The sequence below is a fragment of the Rhinatrema bivittatum genome, chromosome 7 (genome assembly GCF_901001135.1).
Source record: "Rhinatrema bivittatum chromosome 7, aRhiBiv1.1, whole genome shotgun sequence".
Taxonomy (NCBI): Eukaryota; Metazoa; Chordata; class Amphibia; order Gymnophiona; family Rhinatrematidae; genus Rhinatrema; species Rhinatrema bivittatum.
The window spans coordinates 36,571,202-36,591,520 of record NC_042621.1 but is presented as its reverse complement, the minus strand read 5'-3'; the positions used below and the strand labels follow the sequence as shown (position 1 = coordinate 36,591,520).

General features: G+C 45.6%; 1 protein-coding gene across 4 annotated transcripts in view; it reads left to right on the top strand.

The window, feature by feature from the left end:
• Positions 1-20,319, top strand: part of AP1G1 (adaptor related protein complex 1 subunit gamma 1) — a 305,811-nt gene that overhangs the window by 131,765 nt on the left and 153,727 nt on the right. For all 4 annotated transcript variants that reach the window (XM_029608250.1, XM_029608251.1, XM_029608252.1 and 1 more), the window contains one exon: positions 5,926-6,022. In XM_029608250.1, coding sequence (XP_029464110.1) covers positions 5,926-6,022 — 97 coding nt within the window. The remainder of the gene's footprint in view (positions 1-5,925; positions 6,023-20,319) is intronic.

Sequence of the window (20,319 nt, the reverse complement as noted above, 5' to 3'; positions counted from 1 at the left end):
TTGCGCATCTGCGTCCCCTTCAGGCTGCTCTCCTTTCCAGATGGAAACCAATCTCTCAGGATTATCAAGTGATTCTACCCCTTCCACCGACCGCCAGGGACAGTCTGGGTTGGTGGTTGGATCCGTCGCACCTGGCTCGCGGCATTTCTCTCGAGGTTCCCAATTGGGTGGTAGTCACCACCGATGCCAGTCTCATGGGATGGGGCGCAGTCTGCGATCGAAGCGCCACGCAGGGGACGTGGTCGCCAGTAGAGTCAAAGTGGCCGATCAACCGCCTGGAAACCAGAGCAGTATGTCTGGCGCTCCATCGTTTCCTCCCGCTGGTGCGGAACAGAGAGGTAAGGATTCTCTCAGACAACGCCACCACCGTGGCCTACATCAATCGGCAAGGAGGGACGAGGAGCCGGCATGTCTCGCTCGAGTCGACACTTCTGATGGACTGGGCGGAAATGCACCTGATCCGGATCGCGGCTTCACACATCGCCGGGGTGGACAACATTCAGGCGGACTACCTGAGTCGGCAGCAGCTGGACCCCGGAGAATGGTCCCTCTCCGACGCGATGCAGCTTCTGGTCTGCCGATGGGGTGCACCACACTTGGACCTGATGGTGACTTCCCTCATCACCAAGGCCCCCTGCTTCAGTCGCAGGAGAGAGCGCGGCGTGGAAGGGGTGGATGCCCTAGTCCTTCCGTGGCCGACAAACCGGCTGCTCTATGCCTTCCCGCCCTGGCCTTTGGTGGGCAAAATCCTTTGCAGAATAGAAAACCATCAGGGAGCCGTGATCTTCGTTGCCCCGGAGTGGCCTCGTCGGCCCTGGTTTTCAGACCTTCTACATCTGGCAATAGACGGTCCGATTCGACTAGGACATCTCCCTCGTCTGCTCCACCAGGGCCCGGTATTTTTCGAGCAGGCAGAACTCTTCTGTCTTGCGGCATGGTTTTTGAACGGCGTCGCCTCCAACGCAGAGGCTACCCGGAGGCGGTAATTTCCACTATGCTGCGGGCCCGCAAGCCGTCTACATCAGTAGCGTACGTTCGAGTCTGGAAGGTCTTCGAGATGTGGTGCTCCAACCAAGGGGCTCGGTCCATGCAGGCGTCAGTACTGCAGATACTACAGTTCCTTCAGGATGGCCTGGAATTCACTTCGGGTCCAGGTGGCGGCCCTGAACTCCCTTGTACAGAAGGATGGCTCTCTCCTCCTCCAGCCGGACATCGCACGTTTCCTCAAGGGTGTCAAGCACCTACGACCCCCGGTAAGGGATCCTTGTCCCTCCTGGAGTCTTAATCTTGTGCTTCGGGCCTTGTCCGGGCCGCCTTTCGAACCGCTCCGCGGAGCGACTCTTAAAGATCTTACTCTCAAGACGGTATTCCTCGTTGCCATCTGTTCCGCGCGACGCATTTCGGAGCTACAAGCATTGTCCTGCAGGGAGCCCTATCTCTGATTCACGGACTCGGGGGTCTCTCTTCACACCGTCCCTTCGTTCCTCCCGAAGGTGGTATCGTCTTTCCACTTGAATCGGACGGTGGAACTTCCTTCCTTTGCCTCAGACGAGCCAAGGTCTCTCCGTCATTTGGACGTCAAGCGCGCGTTGCTTCACTACTTGGAGGCTACTAATGACTTCCGGGTCTCCGATCATCTCTTCGTGCTCTGGTCGGGTCCGAAGAAAGGGTCACAGGCCTTGAAGACGACTAATTGCGCGTTGGCTAAAGGACGCCATTTCTGCATCCTACATTGGAGCGGGACGGGTTCCTCCTCGTGGCGTCATAGCTCACTCTACCTGCTCACAGGCGGCGTCCTGGGCGGAAGTTCGCTCCGTCTTCTCTCAGGAAATTTGCCGGGCAGCAACATGGAAATCGCTGCACACTTTCTCTAAACATTATCGACTACACCTGGCGTCTTCAGCCTCTGGGCATTTTGGCGACCAGGTTCTCCGAGCAGGTCTCTCAGGGACCCACCCGATTTAGGGAAGCTTGGGTATATCCCACTGTCTGGACTGATCCTGGTACGTACAGGGAAAAGAAAATTATTCCTTACCTGCTAATTTTCGTTCCTGTAGTACCATGGATCAGTCCAGACGCCCGCCACTCTGGGATTCTTGCTCCTGCTCAGGTAGTTATTGTAGCTGTCTACTGTATCTCTCGTTTTCAATTTTCTTATCTATGTTCACAGCTCCCTACAAGTTGGCCGTTTTTGCCGAGAGTTGACTGTTAACTCCTCAGTTTAATTCATGGTTAAGCAAACTTGATCCAGACTGTTCTTTGTCTAATCGGGCTTTGATATACTTTATACTGAGCAGTGACGCCCCTCGAAGTCTGTTCTGACTCCATCTGCTGGACGGGAGACATAACCCACCGTCTGGACTGATCCATGGTACTACAGGAACGAAAATTAGCAGGTAAGGAATAATTTTCTTTTAAGCTCTGGAATTTGTTGTCTGAGGATGTGCTTAAGACAGCTTAGCTGGGTTTAAAAACCAGTTGGACAAGTTCCTGGAGAAGAAGACCATAAAATGCTGTTAGTCAATTTGACTTAGGAAATAGCTATTGTTCATTACTGGCTTTAGTAGCACGGGATCTATTTACTGCTTGGGTACTTGTATCCTAGATCAGTCACTGTTGGAAACAGGATGCTGGGCTTGATGGACCTTTGGTCTGACCCAGTATGGCAACTTCTTATGTTCTTAAATAAAGAAGGTGTGGAAGAACCATCATTTTTTCAACATATACCCTCCCCAATAAAGATAAAGCATTGTCATTTGAGCCAAATATGACTTTAGCTTTTGAATAGGCCCTGGAAAGTTTAATCTAAAGAGATCATTAATGCCCAATATTGACAAAATATTGACAAAATATTTTCTGATGTTACTCCTAAGCCCTACTGCTTTTGGAGCTGTATAATTTATCCTCTTGTTCTAGAAATTGTGTGACAGTGAAAAAGGTTTGCTACTTTTGCATTATTTATACCTTAGATATTTGAATGTCTATCATATCCCACCATCTTTTTTTCTTGGATGAAAAATAGTGGGGTACGCTTTGGATATATTTAGGTTCTTAATTCTCATACATGGTACAGGCCCTTCTCTGGACCACCTCTACTCCATTTATCTCTTAGGAGGTAGAGCCTCCAAAATAGGACTTGGACTCTAGGGGGACAATGTAATCGACACTGTGTATTTTTTTTTTTTTGTTTTTGTTTTAGCGCATGCAATAAACTGCACATAAACCCGCATTAATGTGGCGAGCCATGATTCATTCTCAGTTGAAAGCCTTTTAAGACAGTAGTGAGTGAGTGGTCCAGGAGTGGGACTGAAGGTGGGTAGAGCAATGTCTAACCCCTTCATGATCTGTCACTTACCACATGGGAACTATAATGGTTAATGCCGGCGAGTGGGGAAAATGTAGCAGAGATTTGGAAGGGGCTATAAAAACATTCAGCATTTCTGCCGACCTGGCTTCTGCTGCTTAATTTTTCAACCTCCAGACAGGTGCTTTTACATAACTCCTACACTGATCACTAAAAAAACCACACTAACACCAGCGCAGCTCTCTGCATTGCCCATGAATAGTTACTTGCTTCCTTTGCTTGGTATTGGCATGGACTCACGCTAAATCAGCCACAACTTTTTGAGTGGGCATGTGCGCACGTTTTTCCATGTTATCCGTGTTATTACATACAAGCGTAAGATTAGTGTGGAAAACACACATAATGCCACACGCACAAAGCCGCAGCAGGTCTACCACAGCTTATTACATCTGCTCCCAGGTGAGTTCTCGCCATTGACTTGTACAGACACATTATCTCCTTTTGCTGTTGCTTATACTTCTCCTTATGCAATGTGACAAGGTGATAGCTAAAGCCAGAAGAATGCTGGGCTGCATACAGAGAGGAATAACCAGGAGGATAAAGGAGGTGATAATGTCTTAGTACAGGTCCTTTGGCCATCGGTTTTTCACATTGCTTTGCTACCTTGAGAAGATCAAATATAATTGTTCTGAGGTATCTCCTGCTTGCTGCCCATCTGTTGTGTGACTTCTCTCAAATGGGTAATCCTGTATTTATTTGCTTTGAAGCCTGGCTGCCAAGCACTTAGCCACTCCTCAAGCTTTCTTAGATTGTGCTTCGTTCTGTCTACTTTCTCAGGGTTGTCTGTGGCTACTAGGGATGTGCAGAGCAAAATTTTATGTTCATATTTTTTATGTCCGAAAGGGGGTCCCACTTGCGGCCAATATGGACATAAAAAAAATCCAATGAGTTGGGTATATGTACATATGTGCAAAAAAAAAAATTAAACCCCCTCACCCTCCTTAATCCCCCCCCCAGACTTACCACAACTCCCTGGTGATCGAGCGAGGAGTGAGGACGTCATTTCTGCAATCCTTGGCGAGAAGCATGTGACGTCGGTGGCACGTCGAGTGACGCGGCGCCACGTGATTCCCGGCTCGTTCGCGCCTGACGGCTCGTTCGGCCCAAAAGAAATTTTGGCCAGCTTGGGGGGGCCTCCTGACCCCCCCAAGCTGGCCAAAAGTTCTTTTTGGGCCGAACGAGCCGTCCGGCGCGAACGAGCCGGGAATCACGTGGCGCCGCGTCACTCAGACGCGACGTCACGTGATTCCCGGCAAGTTCACGCCGGACGGCTCGTTCGGCCCAAAAAGAACTTTTGGCCAGCTTGGGGGGGCCTCCTGACCCCCCCAAGCTGGCCAAAAGTTCTTTTTGGGCCGAACGAGCCGTCCGGCGCGAACGAGCCGGGAATCACGTGACGCCGGCGTCACTCGACGTGCCGCCGACGTCACATGCTTCTCGCCAAGGATTGCAGAAATGGCGTCCTCACTCCTCGCTCCATCACCAGGGAGTTGTGGTAAGTCGGGGGGGGGGGGGGGGTTAAGGGGGGTGAGGGGGTTTATATTTTTATTTTGGCTCAACAATCGCGATTTCCCACATATCGAACATATCTATGTTCGATATGTGGGAAATCCGATCGTTTATGTCGAATCAATTTTTTAAGTAAAAAAAAAATATGAGTTGCGTTTTACTAATGCGGTCAATCCGAATGCACACCCCTAGTGGCTACAGGTCTAGTATGAGCAAAAATACAAACTGTTACTACTAATCTTGCACAATATTGCTCTTGAAGATATTAGAGAATTGTTCCCTGATCTGTGAGGTATTTCATTACTCACCAAGTCTGTTTGGTGGTGAAAACACTGCTTCTAATTGTTAGCAATAGTGATTAAGAAATCATGACTTGATGGAGAGGGGGGACGAAGGGAGAGGGTAAAAGACTTGGGGGAATGGGGAGGAAACGGAGTTGTAGAGCAAGGGAATGAAGGAAGAGATGCAGTAAGATGGTGATGACAGTAATAAAAGAGCAAAATGATTTTCAAGCAAAAGGGAATAAAAGCACAAAAAGATGGCGATCAGAAAAAAGGGCATGATTCAGAAAAGTGGGAAAATGTATATGAAATCATTCTTATTTAAAAAATTTCTACATGATTTGTTCTTTATACTACTCACGATTCTTGGGTGGCAGTAAGTGCAAGGCAAAAATATTGGCATAACATATTCCATACTTAACACTATAGTAGTGGAGGTCTGGGAGCTCAGTTGCAGAACATGAACTGATCTCATGTAAGTGCTGGAGTTGTGTGCTTTGGGTGTATGATTTTATCCTGCAGCATTGTTGGTGGTTGGAACTGTGACAGTGTGAGTTGATCCTGTATTTGGAGGCAAATGCTGTTATAATGCTATTGAGGCAGCTGAGCAGGGTGCCATGGGAGAATGAGTTGACTCCATGGGGGGGGAGTCTTGGGGGCTGCTTTCTGTCGGTAGGTGAACGAAATGCCCGGTAGAACATGAGCTGATTCCACAAAGATGCTGGGAGATAGAGTTGAAACACGAGCTTATCCTGTGTCCTTTCCTCTTTGCAGGCTGCATTGTGTGCTGTGCATGTCATCAGGAAAGTGCCAGAACTCATGGAGATGTTCCTTCCAGCCACAAAAAACCTGTTGAATGAAAAGAATCATGGTATGTGTCATGCGCCAATACCGGATTTTTCTGATTCCTAAAGCTCATTTACCCCACACGCAGTTTATAAGCTGTAATTGTGCTGATGGCTGGAGCAGTTCTACTGCCTTCAGTTTCTGTGATGGTATCCCCAGCAGGCTGGATCTCTAGAGTTAATTTACTGGGACATTTGTTGAATGGGGAGGGAAGTTATTTTTGTATGTGGGATGAGAATAAAGATCCTTATTTGTCTGTTTCCCAGGGCTTGTAATAGTTTGGTTACCCATCTAGAGCTAAGTCATATACATTAAAACTCACTTCCTGATATGGAATATTCTAATATATGTTAGAAACAACTTAGTCATTGCTGATAGCACATTTTGAGGGGTGACTTTTAAAAAAAAAATATTCACTTCAGAATCAACAAATGAGTTGTAGGTAATACCTTTTTATTGGACAAACTCACTACATCTGTGACTAGCTTTTGAGGTCAGTGATGGAAGAGCCTGAATGAAGCATTTCTCTGAGGACAAGCAGGATGGGTGACATCAAGTGAAGTCCGGTATGGAAATTTAATTTCAGAGTTTTAGAAACCTTGAACATGCCCCTGCTGGACATGTGCAGCATCCTATACTACCATGCGTCCACACGGGGACCCCCTTCAGTCTCATCTTTTCCACAGAAACCACCAGTTGTGATTCTTTGTCCCTCTTATATAGTAGCATAGTAATGACAGCAGAAAAAAGACCTATTGGTCCATCCAGTCTGCCAGCAAGCTTCTAATGGTAGTAACTGCTGCTCGGTGCAGGTTACCCCAAGCCTTATGTTAAGGGTAGTAATATTAACAATCATAACAAAGCAACAGTCAAACCCATAACAAAATTACTACTAGCAACATTTTTACAGGGTGAGCAGCTTTCCTAATAATTTATACAATGCTGCTTGAATGTGGTTTGCTTTTGGACTTGGCCATAGAAGCAGTCTTGTGCTTTTCCCCTAATGTCTGCATATCTGGACCGTAAAAGTCAGGGCCCAGTGTTGGTTGTCATCTAAATCCAATTCCCCTTTTTTCCCTCCACCATCGAAGCAGAGAGCAATGCTACGGTTGTGTAAAAATCATGTAAGCTAATTGGTTAAGGGTAGTAATTCCCCATGCCTTCTGTTAGGGGTGGTAGCTGGTGCTCCATGCTGGTTACCTCCCATGCACCCGTTTCTTAATTTACAACTCTAGCTTTCAGGGATACACACTGTTTATCCTATGCCTTTTTCGATTCATTTACTGTTCTTGTCTTCACCACCTCTTCCGGAAGGGCTTTCTGGGCATCTACCACCCTTTCCATGAAGAAATATTTCCTCACGTTGGTTCTGAGTCATTCCCCTGAAGTTTCATATCATGATCCCTAGTTCTACTGTTTTTTTTTCCTCTGGGAAAACGTTTGAGGAACATGCTTCATTAAAACCATTCAGGTATCTGAAGGTCTGCATCATATCTCTCCTGCACCTCCTTCCTTCCAGATTCAGCCTCTCATCATAAATCTTCTGATACAGACCCCACACCATTTTGGTCACCCTTCTCTGGACTGTCTCTGTCCTGTCCATCCTTTTTGAGATACAGGCTCCAGAGCTTAACACAGTACTCCAGGTGAGATCTCACCAAGGACCTGTACTAAGACATTATCACCTCCTTTATCCTCCTGGTTATTCCTCTCTGTATGCAGCCCAGCATTCTTCTGGCTTTAGCTATCACCTTGTCACAGTGCTTCGCCGCTTTCAGATCACCCCATCTCCCAGTCTGTGAACATTTAGTTTTACACCCACCATCAAATACAGCTCTTTTGATTTGCCACACCCCAAGTGTATGACTCTGCACTTCTTGGCACTGAATCCCAGCTACCAAGTCTTCAACCACTCTTCAAGCTTTCTTAAATCACTTTTCATTCTCTCTACACCTTCAGGCTTGTCGTCTTTACCTTCTGTCCCTTCCACAGTGTGTCCCTCAAAGATAATGTTGGCTTCCTAAAACTTGAAGGAGTCTGAGGGATCCAGTCTTTTTTTTTTTTTTATTCTACCTTTATTCATCTGTTTATAGTTTTGGTTGTAAGTTTTTTGTTTTTTTCCTTTGTCGATGGCCATGTGTTCAATGGCATCAGTGCATCAAAGCATCACCGGTCACGTTTCTTTCAAGCATCAAGCCAGTTGATGTTGCTATGTTAATTTTCCATCTAATAACCCTGAAAGAGAAGCCAGCAGCTTTGACAAGTGTCCCCTATATGAGAGTTTGTCGTGAACTCTCATGAGATGTGTTCTTTGCCTGGGGGCTGACCATGATGTCCAGGAGTGTCCCTTTTGCGTGACTATGACCTCCTAGAAAAGATTTTGGGATTTATAAATCTGGTCCAACATTGTTGACATCAAGGGACCCAGGAGCTGTATCGATTGCTGGTGGTGCATCGACATTGGGAGGGCGTTGATTCTCTCCCCCCCCCCCCCCCCCATCAAGTGCTAGGTCCAAAAGGAGAGACCATCATCTGTTTCCTCCTGTCCGAAAAGAGCACTTGGTTCAGTCTCTTTGGCTCCAGCATCATGGAGCTTTGATAACAAGCATCAGGTAAAGGCTAAGAAGAATCAGCATTGTTTGTATTTCAATCCCTTGGTCTCTGTTGATGTGTTAGCAGTGGGGACATTCTGGTAACATCGACTAAAACGCTCCCATGATGAGAAGATCTGCTCTTCCGTGCAGGGCCGGTGCGATTCTGTGCAAACCATGTAAATGCACAGGGAGTCTGCTTCCTGAAGGAGGTATGGCAACAGCAGCTCCCAAAGATCGCAAGAGACCTTAGGTCTACTGTCAGATCCCATACCACCTGTAGCCAAAGATCACCAGTGGCATGACAGAAGAAAAGAGAAAAAGATGCCTTGGACTGCCAGCGGCTGAAGATTGACTCCTGGCTTATGAGCTTAAGTTGCAGTATTGTCTCTGTCTGCTTTTTATTTAAATAGGCACATCTTGATGAAGTATCCTTCAGTGTATAGGGGCAAGTCTCTTGTTTTTACACTGAGACAGTGCTGTTTTAAAGTTCATCTGGGCAAAAGGTCTTTCTCTTGCTGTGACAGTGCTTTTGGGGCCTGTCAGTATTGCCTGCATCTTTCTTTGGCGATTATGATTCATATTTGCTGCTTTCAGAGGTAAAACATAAGAACATGCCACACTGGGTCAGACCAAGGGTCCATCAAGCCTAGCATCCTGTTTCCAACAATGGCCGATCCAGGCCACAAGAACCTGGCAAGTACCCAAAAAACAAGTCTATTCCATGCTACTGTTGCTAGTAATAGCAGTAGCTATTTTCTAAGTCATCTTAATTAATAGCAGGTAATGGACTTCTCCTCCAAGAACTTATCCAATCCTTTTTTAAACACAGCTACACTAACTGCACTAACCACATCCTCTGGCAACAAGTTCCAGAGTTTAATTGTGCATTGAGTGAAAAAGAATTTTCTCCAGTTAGTTTTAAATGTGCCACATGCTAACTTCAAGGAGTGCCCCCTAGACTTTCTATTATCTGAAAGAGTAAATAACCGATTCACATTAACCCCTTCTAGACCTCTCATGTTTTTAAACACCTCTATCATATCCCCCCCTCAGCCGTCTCTTCTCCAAGCTGAAAAGTCCTAACCTCTTTAGTCATTCCCCTTATCATTTTGGTCGCCCTTCTCTATACCTTCTCCATTGCATCTATATCTTTTTTGAGATGTGGTGACCAGAATTGTACACAGTATTCAAGGTGCAGTCTCACCAAGGAGCGATACAGAGGCATCATGACATTTTCTGTTTTATTCACCATTCCCTTTCTAATAATTCCCAACATTCTGTTTGCTTTTTTGACTGCCGCAGCACACTGAACCGATGATTTCAATGTGTTATCCACTATGACGCCTAGATCTCTTTCATGGGTGATGGGCTATGCCTTCTAGATTTAAAGGATGCCGACACTCATATAGATTTCCAGGTCACAAGAAATATCTCAGATTTGTAGTAGGAAAATATTACCGCCAATATTACATATTTCCCTTTGTTCTGGTGCGCTATGTGTGTTCACAAAATGTCTGGTAGTGGTGGCAGCGGCGCATCTTTGCAAATTAAGGGTGCATGTGTTTCCCTACCTGGATAATTAGCTGGTCAAGAGCACATCTCAAGTCAGTGCTGCAGAATCAATGAGCATGACTATCTGGGTGTTGGGGTTACTAGAGTTCAACATAAACAGTCTTCGGCCTCATTTGAGCCTGTCATCTCAATTGGAATTTATTGGAGCACTGCTAGACACAACTCGGGCAAAACCCTTCCCTTCCTCCCACAGGAGAAGCTTATCACAGTGATATCCACAATGGAGGGTTATATGGGTTTAAATGAAAGATATTTTCATCCTGGCAGCAAGTGGGCTGTCTGGTTGTTTATTTTATTTATAGACCTTTGATATTCTGCCTTTTTCCAAGAATGGCCAAAAGGCAGATTACATTTTAAATCAACAGATGCATTTGAGCAACTTACACACGGAATCTACAATTTAGAGTAGCATTAGGAACTAGGGATGTGAATCGGGCTTCGGACGATTGAAAATATCGTCAAATCAGGGGCTCCCCCGAAACAAGAGGAAAACCCCACGATATTGATCGTGGAGGTTCTCTTATTGTTTTGGGGGAGGGCGGGAAAAAGGCACACAAAAATAACCCCTAAACCCACCCCGACCCTTTAAAACTAATCCCTCTGCTTCCTCCACCCTCCCGACCCCCCCCCCCCCCCACCCCAAAAACATTTTACAGGTACCTGGTGGTCCAGTGGGGGTCCCGGGAGCGATCTCCCGCTCCCGGGCCGTCGGCTGCCACTAATCAAAATGGTGCTGATGGCCCTTTGCCCTTACCATGTGACAGGATATCCGTGCCATTGGCCGGCCCCTGTCACATGGTAGGAGCACTGGATGGCCGGCGCCATTTTTAAAGATGGCGCCGGCCATCCAGTGCTCCCTGGACCACCAGGTACCTGTAAAATGTTTTGGGGGGGGGGAGCAAAGGGATTAGTTTTAAAGGGTCTGGGTGGGTTTTTTGTTTATCGGCTCGGGCGCAGCCGATAAACAAAACTGCGATCGGCCCGATGGGAAAAAAAACCCACATGTGAATTGGAACCGGAATCCGAACCGGTTTCGATTCACATCTCTATTAGGAATCAGCAATGGGAACCCATTTGAGTATAACTTAGGGTCTCTAATTGGGAGTTCAGGTGGTTAGGTCAGATTGAGGTTCTCTGTGGAGAAGGCCTGGCTGAAATCCATGCCATGGCATTTTCATATAAAGGTAGTATGGCTCAAGGCATAGCATTAGTGGTACTTTTGTTCTACATTTTTGGAGCTCAACAGCCAAAATATCAGTCTTATATATATATATTTTTATTCTGCTTTTTGGTATTTCCCTGTTCCCAGAGGGCTTACAATCTAAGGGGCGGATTTTAAGAGCCCTGCTCGCGTAAATCCACCCGGATTTATGTGAGCAGGGCCCGGCGCGCCTATTTTCCATAGGCCTGCCGGCGCGCGCAGAGCCCCGGGACTCGCGTAAGTCCTGGGGTTTTTCGAGGGGGGCGTGTCGGGGCGGGGCCGATCGGCGTGGCGTTTTGGGGGCGGGACGCGGCGTTTCGGGGCGGGCCCAGGGGGCGTGGTTTTGGCCCGGGGCGGTCCGGGGGTGTGGCCGTGCCCTCCGGAACCGCCCCCAGGTTGCGTCTCGGCGCGCTAGCGGCCCGCTGGCGCGCGGGATTTACTTCTCCCTCCGGGAGGCGTAAATCCCCCGACAAAGGTAGGGGGTTTTTTTTTAGATAGGGCCGGGGGGTGGGTTAGATAGAGGAAGGTGAGGGGAGGGCGAAAGCGAGTTCCCTCCGAGGCCGCTTCGATTTCGGAGCGGCCTTGGAGGGAATGGAGGCAGGCTGCGCGGCTTGGCGCGCGCCGGCTGCACAAAATCGGCAGCCTTGCGCACGCCGATCCTGGATTTTAGCAGATACGCGCGGCTACGCGCGTATCTACTAAAATCCAGCATACTTTTGTTTGCGCCTGGTGCGCCAACAAAAGTACGCGAAGGTGCACTTTTTTAAAATCTACCCCCAAGTTTGTACTTGAGGCAATGGAGGATAAATTGACTTGAAAGGGTCACAAGGAGCAGCAGTGAAATTTGACCTCTGGTCTCCCTGGTTCATAGCCCACTGCTCTAACCACTAAGCTACTACTGCAGGATAATTTAGAAAGATGCCAGAGAAAGAAAGAGCCATTTGAGAAGATTAGAGTTCTCTTGAGGGTGTGTGTGTACAAGGTGAGGAGTTGGGAGAGGTATGCAGGGGCCTGTTTATTCCAGCATTTGAAGACAAAGCAAAGAGATTTTATGAATTTTATTGTGCTTCTAATTGGGAGCCAGTGCAGTTGATGTAGAATAGGTTGATGTGGTTGGTTGCTTTGGCACTTACCAAAAGTCTAGCGGCACTACTGTTCCGTATTGTGAAATGTTATTGATAGAGGATTGCTATAGTTAATTTGGTTGGTGATTTAACACATGGATTACCATAGCCAGATTGCATTTTTTCAAGAAAATTGCAGCGTTAGCGGATCTGGTGCAGATACATGTAAGACCTTATCCACCTTAACGATGTGAGTTTTCATCATAAGGTTTTAGTTCAGTCGAACTCCTAGGCTTCATAGGATTCTTTAGGATACAAGGATGCACCTATGATTTTAAGGGTGATCTTGGCAGCTGAGCCAGAGGAGTTCAGATTGAGTTCAGAGGAGTTTGCCTGTTCGCCGAAGGATCTGCATCAGTACTTATTTCCCTTATAGTCATCTGGTCTTAATGCGTTATCAGTGAGAGTGCATCTTAGTGTCATTGCGGCTTATCTTTTCCAAGTAAAGGAAAAAAAAAATCTCCTTGCATTCTTGGGAATCAAAATTTATGGAGGGGTTTTGGCATGTAAAGTCTCGGATTTTGAAACCATCTGAGTCATGGGATCTCAATGTCATGCTGTTGGAGTTGGCCTCCTTGAATTCTCTTATCTGGAAGATAGTGTTTCTAGTCTCTATCTCTTTGGATAGAAGCATCAGCGATTGCTGTTTCACAACAGGGAGGTGCACCACATCCATCCTGAATTTCTCCTGTGGCGGTCTTTTTTTTTTCTCACTGGAATTGGACCATGTCCTAGAAGAGAGAAGGCCTTTCATCTGCTAGACTGTGAGAGATCCATGGCTCATTACAAAAGGAGAAATCAACTACATTGTGAGGCTTCTCAGCTGTATCCTACAATCCCAACAGTCTGGGAGTAACAGTTGTTAACCGTTCCTTGTCCAGCTTGCCAAAAGTTTGTACTGTGCATTGCTGTGTGCTGGCTGACCACCTGATTAGACTCTGTTAAGACTTATCAAGTCTGAGCCATGAATTATTTTTCATTTGTATTCCTAAGAGCTGTCTTCACTTCATGTCCCTTTACTATCTGGACAGTAGCTGGACAGTAGCCAGAAGTCAGTAAATTTTGACAAGCAGTTTTGCGCAGCCTGTTCACCTAGTAGTCCACACTCCACAGGTTAGCAGGGTTTCTTTATTCAGTAAGTGCTCTGCTACACAACTGTCAACTTAGGACTCCCCATGTATTATGGCTAATTCAGCCCTGCTTGTAGACAGAAAAGTTTGTTTACCATAAACGAGGTTCTCTGTAAACAGCAAGATTAATTAGCTATGTTTAATATCTGCCTGTTTTCCTGGAAAGTTGACAACCTTGCTAAAGCTAAGCTCTTCAATTGACATGTGGCAGCATGTGTATAGGAACTCTTATGCCTGCTCAGTAGTAAAAGCTCTACTGACCTAGAGGGGTGGGTCCATTTGTACTCCTGGGGGAATTCTGTGCTACTGCAGAAAGCAGAATTTGCACAGAATTCCCCCCCCCCCCCCCCTGCACAGAATTGCCAAATTCTTTTTTTTTTTTAAATTTTTTATTTATTAAAGTTTCCATTTTAATACTTTGAAAAATCCAATGCATTAAAAAAAAAAAGAAAAATAAAACTGAAATATTACATCTTTTATTCATTACATAAAGAAATATATATGACATTTTTTTCCTAAATTATAAGTAAAGTGGGAGAACCAAATACATAGCGGTTTCAAAAGGCAAAATATCAATAATATTTAAATATCGCTGCAAACACTGTGCTATGCAGTTTTAATTTTAACCAATACCACTTGGATCCTATTGGGAGTGTGAGTCCAGATATACTCGTAGTTGCTCTAACTCAGTGAAAATATATTTATCATTTTGCAATTGTCAGATAGAGACAATATATTGAGGTTATCCTTTCGGAAGTAGTCTGTCTTTTTATGGATACCAAATTAGAGTCTTCCCAGACATAAAGAGAATGCAGGAAAAAAAAGCTTTTCTTCCAATGAAGAATAAAGTGGTTTCAAGAGGAGCCAAATTCTATCTAAGGTTTCCTTGTGATGTATTCTGATATATCAAAATGAGAATTGCCAAATTCTGCGCAGAAAATAGCAGAGACGACCCCGGCATGCCATGAATGGAGCACGTCCCACGGCACACGCTCCGTTCACGGCGAAGATGAAGGCCTGGTGTGCCGTTCGCGGTGAAAAGGGAAGGCCCCCGCGTGCCGCGCTCCGTTTGCGGTGAAGATGAAGGCCCAGCGCGCCGTTCGCAGCACACGGGGGCCTTCCCTTTTTGCCGCGAACAGCGCGCTGGGCCTTCATCTTCGCTGCGAATGGAGCGCGTCCCGTTGCATGCTGGTGAGAGAGAATGTGTGTGAGGGGAGGGTGACAGAGAGCATGGTTGGTAAGGGGGGGGTGAGAGAGAGCAGGAGGGTGTGAGAGCATGGGAGGTAAGAGAGGGTGGGTGGGGGGGATGCTTGAGTGTGGGTTTCAGAGAGAGGGAGCCTATATGGGGGGGGGGGTGCCGGTGAGAGAGAATGTGTGAGAGAGGAGAGAGGTTGAAGGGGAGGGTGAGAGACAGCTTGGTTGGTAAGAGGGGGAGTGGAGGGGATGCTTCAGTGCGGGTTTCAGAGAGGGAGCCTATATGAGGGGAGGGTGTGAGAGCATGAGATGTAAGAGAGGGTGGGTGGGGGGGATGCTTGTGTGGGTTTCAGAGAGAGGGAGCCTATATGAGGAGATTGTGAAGGAGTGTGTGTGAGAGAGAGAGATTGGGAGCTCATGTGTATGAAAAAGGGATTATGTGTATGTGAGGGTGCTAGTCTGTGTGAAGGGATTGTGTATGTGTGAGACAGAGCCTGTGTGAAGGGCTGCGTGAGAGAGAGACACAGCCTGTGTGAGGATGTATGTGTGAAAGAGAAAGGGAGCTTGTGTGGGATGTATGCAAGAGAAAGGGTCCTGTATGAGGGGATGTGTGTGAGTGAGGGAGCCTGTATGAGGATGTGTGTATGTGGAAGGGACACTCTTATAGTGAATTTCTAGGGAAATTCTGCTCAAAATATAATAACTTTTTTCTGTAATAATTTAAAATGTAATTACTTAAGACTGTGTCATGTAAATTGTGTTATTTTGACCAATATAAAGTTTGCAGAATTTTCAGTTTTGTGCGCAGAATTTTACATTTTTTTGCGCAGAATTCTCCCAGGAGTACATTTGGCACCATCAGATAGTGTCACCTATGTGTCATGGCTAATCTAGCCCTACTGTCTATGGAGAACCCTATTTATGATAAGCAAACTCATTATTCTCTTTATCCATGTTCATCATCAAATTTATATATTTCTGATTTGTCATAGATTGATCTTTTTCTGAAAATGTGATTATTTTCATAAAACATCGATTAGAAATTTAAAGATAATGGTCATTTACTGATTGGAAAAATATTTTGACATGCACAAGGCAGTGGTCTCTTAATGGCTATAATTGATGGTTGTCTAACTTTAAAAAAAAAATAATTATGACACAAACCTGTCTAAATTCAAATGTATTATAAAATACTAGTAGGAAAAGCTCATCCAAGGACAAAGAAATACTGTAAAGTGTAGGAAGTGCATAACTGAGATGTGTGGTAGAGCAGCGGTTCTCAACCGGTGTGTCGCGGCACACCAGTGTGTCGCCAAGCACCGGCAGGTGTGTCACGCACTTCCTGTCCTCCTGCTCTTCCCTCCCTCTACTCACCCCGGAGAGACGCGCACAGTTCTTCAACGAACACTGCTGCTGTTCCTGCCCGTGCTATCGGCACTTTCAAGCTCAGAGTGGAACGGCAGCAGTGTTTGTGGAAGCCAACAGCAGCAGCATGGCCTTTTCTTTGTCCCGCCCCTGCGGCTCGGAAGAGGAAATGATATTTACCAGGCACGCGGGAAGAAGAAAGAGCCATGCTGCCGCTGTCAAATTAATGTCCCAAGTCTCTCCCCCCCCCCCCCCACGGTAAAAGGTAGCAATCAGCTGTTTGTCTGTGCTGCGATCATCGCGACGCAGTACAGTCAGCTGAGAATGTGGTCGTGGCAATTTCCTGCCGCGCAGCTGATTGAGAAATCCGTCGATTAGCTGCCTCGGGTCTGCGGCGTTTAACTTTTTTTTTTTATATATATGGTCCCGCTGATGTCAGCAGGTTTAGGGCCTAAATCGTAAGCCCCCCCAATGCTTTCTGCAGTTCTCCTCCCTCATCGTAGTAGCACTAGGCTCAGAGACTCATGGCCGCTCCAGCCCTTCCCCTCGGGAACACTTCCTGCCTCTCTTCAGGCTGCGATCAACTGGCTCCTGCCGATCAAAACGCAGCCTCTTCATACCGTGGGGAGCCTGTCATTGGCTTCCCGAGGCTCTGCACATCCACAGCCTACAGCCGCTATTCTCAGCCCCTCCTCCCTGCACCCTCCGTACCACGTGAACTTCCCCTGGCTCCTGTAGCAAGAATCGCGGCCTTCCTGCTCTTGGCCAGTCACTCACCCGTGCAACCAACAATGGCCCACATAGAGAGACGGTCACTGACTCCCGCAGCCCTTGCACATCATGGCTACTCGACGGATTTCCCAAATAGCCGCATGGCAGGAAATCCCTGCGGCCACATTCTCAGCTGACTACTCTGTGCTGCGATGATCACAGCACAGACAAACAGCTGAGTGCTGCCTTCTTACCGCTGCGGGGCCGGAGGAGTCACCCCTGCTGCAGTTCTCAACTTGTCACAACTGCTTTAATAGCAGAATACCAGCTGCCTTGTGCAATAGCTGCCATGTGGGGTGGGGGTGAGTGAGAGAGACAGAGAGTGCCTGCATGTGTGTAAGTATGTGAGAGAATGTGTGTGATTGACACTGTGTGTGTAAGAAAAAAAAAATGTGTGAAAGCAAGAGTCTGCTCAGGGAGGTGACTGGTGTGTGTGTGAGAGAGAGATTGGTAAGGTAGGTGACTGGTGTATATGAGTGAATGAGATCAGTCAGGGGTGTGACTGGTGTGTGTGTGTGTGAGAGAGAAAGATTGGTTAGGGAGGTGACTGGTGTGTGTGTGACAAAGTGTGTATGTGTGTGTGAGACAGACAAGTCATGGACCTTAAGGAAGAGGAACGTCAGAACAGAGCTTCACCAGCCATTGCTGCTTCTGGTGTGTGCTAAGGCCTACAAGGGAAAGGAGTAGGAGAGTTGCCAGTGAGGGTAAGTAAAGGTGGATTTTTAAGTTTATCTTTCTTGATTGACTGCCATTTTAATTATTGGGTATTATGTGATTTGTCTGCTGTTTGAAATATTTTATTGGTGTTTAGGGAATTTTTAAAATAATTTTGTAAGTTTTTAATGATCAGATATTATTCTATTTATCAGCTGTTTTATATTTATTATTCTAGTTTTAGAATTATTATTTTATATTACTTGAGAAATGTATAAATAGAAATGTGGAGACAAAAACTGAATTGGAAACAGCAAGAAGCCAGACTGAGTGTATGCAGTGCAACAATGGGAAAACAAAATCATTAACTTGATGGTCACTTTATTCTATATTTGGTGATGGTCTATCTGTGTTCTGTGTGTGTGACCCAGGTAAAGGTATTCTGCAAGCTTGTAGTTTCTGTGTAGGGATCTCTAACAGCTTGGCTTGTTCTGGTTTTCCTCATAGGAGGTGTATTGGTGTTTAGGGCCTGGTTAAATATTTGTAATGTTGTCTTTTCATAGATAGGATTGTTACTGTTTGAATGAGTTCCATAATGCAGGTGTAACTTTTTGCGCATTAGTTTGTGCACATTATTGCAGAACCTGGGAGTCTATTAGGTGCTATATTTCTGTTTCCATTTCTTCAGTTTTGCACTGCATGCAGAGTGGCTTTTTTGGATCTCCATTCCAGTTTGTCTCCATATTTGTAATTTGCGGTCTTTCTGTACTTGGTGAAGGTCGATTCTATGTGTGTGACCGATGTGAAGTATTTTACTAGCATGTAGGCATTTGTATCAATATTATTTGTTGTGTTTTCTCAATAGGACATGTATTGGTGGTAAATTATTGTTTTTTCATAAGGAGGGCTATTGCACCTGGTAGGAGAGAGTGTTTATGTTGCTGTTACTGAGATGACACCAGAAATCTTTTTTGCATGGTAAATTGAAAGGGGAATGGCCTAGTTCTGGGGGGGTCAGGGTGGATCCCGTAGATACAAAGTATATGTTTACATTTAGCCCTGTGACGATCATGTGTTCAGTGTGTCACGCATGTGACAACTATCTATCAGGTGTGTCCCGACCGAAAAAAGGTTGAGAACCACTGTGGTAGAGAGTGCAGGCTGAGCTTGGGTATACCTGGTGGAGGTAGAGAAGACAACTTAGAGAGGGCAGCAGAGCGGACAGTATAGCCAGATAGAGGGGTAGAACTCAATTTCTACATGTGGTGGTAGACAGTGAATTGGGTAATACAAAGAAGAGAGGGGCAGAACTGAAGAGTAAAGGGAGAGGGGTGGAGCTCAATTTCCATACCGGCAATTTGCATTGTGCTGATGCAGGTGTGTGGCAACTTTTCCTCTTTATTATAGATAGATTTTAAAATTGGATTTTAAAAGAGAAAAATATCCATCGCTTCATTTAAATACTTTTCACCTAGCAACACTTACATGATTTGGATATCCTATTTATCACAGAGACAGCAGGCTAGCTCCCCCCCCCCCCCCCCCCCCCCCGATTTCTCCTTTCTTTAAAAAAAAAAAAAATTAAAAAAAAAAATCAATCCTGCTACCAAAAAAAAAAAGGTGGCTTGGCAATTATCTTTCATCAGTCACTTCAGTTGAAAGTTCTTTCTTTTCCTTCCACATCAAAAATTGAAGGATTACTTTTTCAATTTAATAAAGCTTAACACTTCAACTGCTTGCTTCTTATATAGAAACATAGAAACAATGGCAGAAAAGGACCAGCAGTCCATCCAGTCTGCCCAGCAAGCTTATGGTAGGTTCAGCACTTACCAGTTCCCAGACCATCAAAGTCGGGGCCTTTGGTTTCTGTTTGAGTACAATTCCTCGTTACCTCCTGCCATTGAAGCAGAGATCAATGTTGGAGTTGCATCATTGGTTAAGGGTAGTACAGCTGTATCAGCAAGTTACCCCTATACTTATTTGTTTTCCCTGACCACAAAATGAAATGTTCTTGTTTGCTGTCTCAGTCTAATTCCCCTTTTCCTCTTTTCCCCCTGCTGTTAAAGCAGAGAGCAATAATGAGTTGCATCGAAGGCTTATTGGTTTAGGGTAGAAACCACCACACCAGCAAGTTACCCCCATGCACTCATTTCTTCATTTCCATTCTCTAGTCTTTAGGGATTCATATTTACTTTCCTTCTCCTGTTACTAATCTAGTCTTAAAATTAATTCTATTAATGACTGCTTTCTAAATAGTTCTAAACTTTTAGTATTAGGAGACTTCAATCTACATGCTGATGAATCTGATAGACCTCTGGAATCTAAATATTTTGCAGCAATGGCAGACCTATCACTTGATTAACCAACTCATAGAACTAGTCATATCACTGATCTAATTTTTTTTCTCTGTTTCTATTAAGATCTCTTAAAAAAAATTAAAAAAAAAAAGTTTTATGTAACTCCTTTATTTGATTGATCAGTTTTGATTGTTTTCTATGGCGTGCCTTCTGCCTTAACTCCCCTAGCTAGTAAAAGAAACTTTTTAGTTAGGCCACCACCTCCATCTGATCTATCACATGTTCCTCCTTATTTTCATGATTCTTCTTTAGAAGATGAAACATATTCTTGGGAATAACTCTCTGCAATGTCTATGACCAGATTTTTTCCCTCTTTCTATCGCTCTACAGGAGTGGTTCTCAACAGGTGTGTCGGGACAC